This window comes from Triticum dicoccoides, chromosome 5A (assembly GCF_002162155.2).
Source record: "Triticum dicoccoides isolate Atlit2015 ecotype Zavitan chromosome 5A, WEW_v2.0, whole genome shotgun sequence".
In the NCBI taxonomy this organism is placed as follows: Eukaryota; Viridiplantae; Streptophyta; class Magnoliopsida; order Poales; family Poaceae; genus Triticum; species Triticum dicoccoides.
The window spans coordinates 17,143,457-17,148,642 of NC_041388.1; the positions used below are offsets into that span (position 1 = coordinate 17,143,457).

A 5,186-nucleotide genomic window follows, 5' to 3' on the forward strand; every position below is an offset into this window, starting at 1 on the left:
ATTTCACATATGCACATTAAGAGGCTGTTTGGTTTGTGACTAACTTTGCCAAAGATTGCCACATCTAAGGTTAGGCAAGTTTGACCAATTTAGGTGAGTGTTTGGTTCAAGCCACACCTTAGGCAAACCACACTTGGGCCCCACATGGCATGCACACAAAAAGTTTGGCAAGATTTCTTTAGGCTTGCCAACTTGTGGCTCTCATTTTGATGAACTAACCTTAGGCAAGCTTGACAAAAATATGTGACAAAGTATGACAATGCTAAGCCCAGAACCAAACAGCCCCTAACTGTCTTCATTGTTCTTATGAAAGTTGGCAATGAAAGTTTGGTTGTTCCCCACATGCCATGTGGTGCACATTAATTGCGTCTAACCTGATTCCCATACTTTTATGCCAAATCCAATAATACAACATCTCAATCCGAAATTCTGCACGGGCACCACCGATTTGTGCATCTTGAATGACAAAAAAAAAATCAGCTTTAAGAAAAAGAATCTGTTGTCGTATTTTATTTTAGGGTTCTTGGGGTGCAGATGTGCCCATGCACCGAATTGAATTAGCAATGTTGTTGTTGTTATTGTTGCTGCTGCTACTATTACAATTATTTTTATTATTCCCAGTCGAACTATGAACTAGTCTTATCTAACAACCCGACTATTGTTTTTTTTTGACCTTGTTGTTGTTGTTGTTGTTCATTTTTATTATTCCCAGTCAAACTATGAACTAGTCTTATCTAACAACCCGACTATTGTTTTTTTTACCTTGTTGTTGTTGTTGTTGTTGTTGTTGTTGTTGTTGCTGCTGCTGCTGCTAGAAGTCGAACTATGAACTATGTTTCCTCTTGTTCAAAATGCAGAACTTCAATTTCCCGGTATTGTTATATTCTTCAAGATGTTTTTTACGCATTACTTTTGTAATATAAAATATTTGTTCACACAAAGATAACTATTCATTATAAATATATTTCACGAGATCTAGTAATATGAGTTTGATCCTTTGGATGTTAATAATTCTCTCTTGTACTTAATACTACTTGATAGGTTGGAAAATATGTTTTTTTTGCATGAGACTAGTCAAAATGTTTTCTGGTTAGCTATGGGATATACGTTTTGCATCTATACAAGGCCACCAACAGTAATCGAGGAAAGAATTAATGATATTTTCTCGTAGTAACATGTCCAATACTTGTATGCATGCTATCATAATGACACTAGCTACTTCCTCCACTCAGTTTCATTGCATGCATGTTGCGTATTAACGATCCCAATAAATGAAAAAAAAAGTTGACTTGCAAAGTATGCGTTAATTTTTACCTTGGTACCTACAATATGAGTTTGTGGCCTTGTGTATAAAAATGGAGGGAGTATGCATGTTGAATTTTCAAACACTTATTTTTTACAAACTTGTCAAATCCAACCAACTCAAAAACCGAACAAATGAAGGTTTAAATCCACTAATCCCTTGAGTGCCACCATGAGACATTCATATCCCTGGTTTCTCACAAGACGATCCTCGATCCCACCCTCCTAATCTCGTTACGATTCTGCATGGTCACCAATGTTCGCCGCATCTCATAATGGAAAATTTAAAATCCGCTCAACAAAGGTTGAGAAGATGATTGTTATAGTAGTAAGTTGGTATTAGGAAGAGGTGACGGCAAGAGGTTCATCAAACCATAGCTGCCTCAATAGAACGTCACCGGTTAACTCACAGCTCGGAGATGAAGATGGAGGGTAGTGGTGCACTGGAAAAAAATTTGAATTGGTTTTCAGCACCCACAAAAAACACCACGAGACATACTTATAACATTCAACCATTTATTTATTATTGGTCAACATACAAGGCACAGTCATTCATATGCATATATGTGACATGGCACATACATCCAAGTAGACTACTAAGAGTAGTCCTTGTTCCTTATTGATCCCAGTTATTATACTTTTGATCCTTCAACGCGTCCTAATCTAAGGGCAGAGGACGATCTGGTAGTTGGTTCCGGCTGGGCATGTGAAGGTGCTGGTCTGGTCGTCCTTGGCGTAGCTGTAGGCGTCGGGGCACTTCCCCTTGAAGAACTTCGAGTAGTTGGTCGGCGGGCAGTTGTGCTCGAACTGGCCCCGGCAGCAATAGGTGTCGCCGCCGAATTTGCCGCACGCGCTCGCGCACCCTCCGGGCACCTGCAGCTCCTTGAGGCACTCCTTGGTGATGTCCGTGGCGCAGCGCGCAGCGCGGCACGAACCGCCGACGGGCTCGAAGTTCATGGGCACGTTGAACCCGTCGATGACGGACAGGTCGAAGAAGTCCTTGTTCCCGCCCTGGCCCAGGGTGTACTCGGCCAGCGTGGTGGGCTGCTGGCCGGACACCCTGCAGGCCAGCGTGCCGCCGCAGTCGCCCGTGATGCACCGGCCCCGGCCGCTGCCGTCGAAGGTGCACCCGGTGCGCGGCCACACCCTGGCGCCCGCGGTGCCGGCGGGCATGTTCAGCGCCCAAGACTGGCCCGGGTCGAGACGCACGCCGCCGCCTGGGAGCGCGCCCGGCCACACCGTGTAGGAGCAACGGTTGACGACGGTGATGGTGGCCGCATCTGCGGCGGTGGCGACGGCGAGGACGAGGGCGATGAGGTGGAGGACGCGAGTGGACGCCATGGATTATGCCGCTCTTGTTGTTCCCGGGAGTACGACTTGTGACGGTAGCTTGTGTGCGTGCCGCGGTGGTGAATTGTGGCTTTGCTGCTCTCGCCCGCGCGGAGGTATTTATAGCCGCAATGCTGCCTGTTGCTAGTATATAAAGTTAGGTTGCATGCGCGTCGTGCTCAGTCCAAAGCTGCTGGCTGGCTCGACGTTTTCCACGGTCGCGTTTGGCAGCATGCAATATGGCATGTATGATTCTAGTAGAATCCAAATTGTGCCACCTCATGTATGCTTGCAGCAGTGTACAATGCACCAGATGTGAGTCAAATGTTTGAACGGCTATATCACTTCTTACTAGTAGAGGCCTAATGAAAGGACGATCAAAATGAAGATCTGTGTGCCAAGTGTTTTTGGCCGTTGGATCGGCATCAGTCCCAGCTGATGTCATCTGTTATGCTCCATAATTACCTGGGGCGTGTTTGGTTATCTGCATTGATTTTTAGAGGTTGAATGAAAAAACAGATCATACTGAGTGGAGCCAGATTGAGAAGATACGGGAGCAACTACAATAGAAAACAGCCTTGTGGTAGAAAAGTAGAAAAAACTGTCCTGGACCGTCCGATCGAACATGGATGGCTCATATTCTAGTGGTGGGTCTATGGGCTCTTCTTTGCAGAATAGTCCCTCATTTCTAGCCTTTTTTGCTTCGATCTGCTCTCTTCTTTTGACCTGTCATCTCCTTCTCCTTCCTTCTGATGCGAGCAGCGGCGGCCGAGGCTCGAAAAAAATCCCCAATCCTAATGGCGAGCCCATCTCCCTCTAGCTTGCCAATGACAACGGCGGTGTAGATCATGTACCTAGATCGGCGATCTTGGCCACTGTAGGCACCGTTCCATCTCCGCCCCGACGAATCTAGGTCGTCTCGTCGTTGGCGGTCGGGCTGCCCGGGCGGACCTCTTCTGTGCTGCACTGCGACGCTGGGCGAGCAAATCTCCAGGTATCGTTCTCCGGCGTCTAGAGGACAACCTCGATCTACCATTTGTCTTACCCCATCCAATCAATGTCCACAGGTGGCTCCTCGATCTACTATTTTTCTTGCCCCATCCGGCCATTCTCCACAGGTAGCCCCCCTACCCCCATGCCTAGCTCGGACATCTACTGACGGCAGAGAACATACCTCGAGTCTTCAGGAATACAGGTTTCCCATGCGCCAAAATGGTTATTTCAATTGAGATGAAATTAGGAAAACAGTACAATCAGCCACATTGCCTTTTTTCTTGTTCCATCATATAAGTATCTTGAGCGTTGGTCCCCACCTTATTAAGCATGATCCATTATATGAAATTGTAGAAAACATTATTACTGACCCATTCTAGTTGTTGCGATGAGAGAATCACACTTCATTATTTTCAGGACGTCTGGAGACCCCTCACACATGTGATCAAATGTAGATGAAAAGAGCGTAAGAACTAATACAATGGAGTACCATTTTTGGGAATAAATGATCACCCAATGGTAAGTATCTTCCAGTTGGATCTATGGTTATTTTTTCTTATTCCCAGACAGCTTTCTATATTTTGCTGAGAGAGAGAGAGAGTGTGTTAAGTTTTCATCATACATGAACAAAAAGAAAGAAAATATTTTCAGTTTGCTTGAACCAAAAAATGCTGCTGCATATTCTTTCTTCTATTGCCTGTAGCCGAGGATAGTACAACGATTGTACCGCAGCCTCACTCCCCAACGCCACACTCGTCGACTCGGTTTGTAGCTAGCCCTGACCTCTGTAGTTTAACTAGCAGCAGAGCACCTGGCTTGTGTAGCAGCCATTCAAATATTCTGCTATCACTTGTTGCGTGCCTGCCCCAACAACAGAACAGAAGCAAGTATATATCCTCTTTGTTCCTCAACATGTAAATAGGTCAGATCGTTCGATGTATTATTGTTGTTGTTGTTGTAAAACAATATGTTGCCGATCCATTGCTTGAGGAATTTGATGATTGGGCTTTATTTTCGTCTGTTAATCTGATGTACTAGTATTAGTACTCAAGGATGAACTTGACAGCAAGGAAATCAAAACAAGGACAATAATTCTTTCTGCCAAATCAACCCACAACATGCTAAGCAGCGAGTCCATGAGCACCAACACGTGCACATCTAGCTACCTCTACCTAATGGGCCCTTAGCAAAACAGTGAGCCGTGTAACTAGCGAACAAACAGCAACCATTCAAAGATTAGCAGTAGCCCCGCGAGAAGATTAGGAGGTGAGTGAGCAGAGGGACAAGGAGGTGCTACCTTCTGTGGTGCGCCGTCGTCGTCGGGCATCGTTTTGCTTGACTGAAACAATTTTGTTAGCTCTTTGCTCTTTCCTCATTTGGTTGTAATAACACTTTGATTGTAAAAAAAACTGCAAAAATTGTACCTTTTTGTATGCAAAAAATAAGCTCTTTGTGTGTATCTTTTTAGTTTGCAACCTTAACTTTGCAGTCTTGGAATTGGAGCTGATTTCTCATTTTGTTATATTCAAGGTGACCAAACAATCAGTTGTTTGGAATTTGGC

General features: G+C 45.0%; 1 protein-coding gene across 1 annotated transcript; it reads right to left on the reverse strand.

Annotated features, from left to right (window-relative positions):
* Window positions 1–1,788: 1,788 nt before the first annotated feature.
* LOC119298828 (alpha-amylase/trypsin inhibitor-like) lies at window positions 1,789–2,716 on the reverse strand. The gene has a single exon (XM_037576128.1). The coding sequence runs from the start codon at window positions 2,641–2,643 to the stop codon at window positions 1,966–1,968; it is 678 nt and encodes a 225-aa protein (XP_037432025.1). The 5' UTR covers window positions 2,644–2,716; the 3' UTR covers window positions 1,789–1,965.
* Between the last annotated feature and the right edge of the window lie 2,470 nt (window positions 2,717–5,186).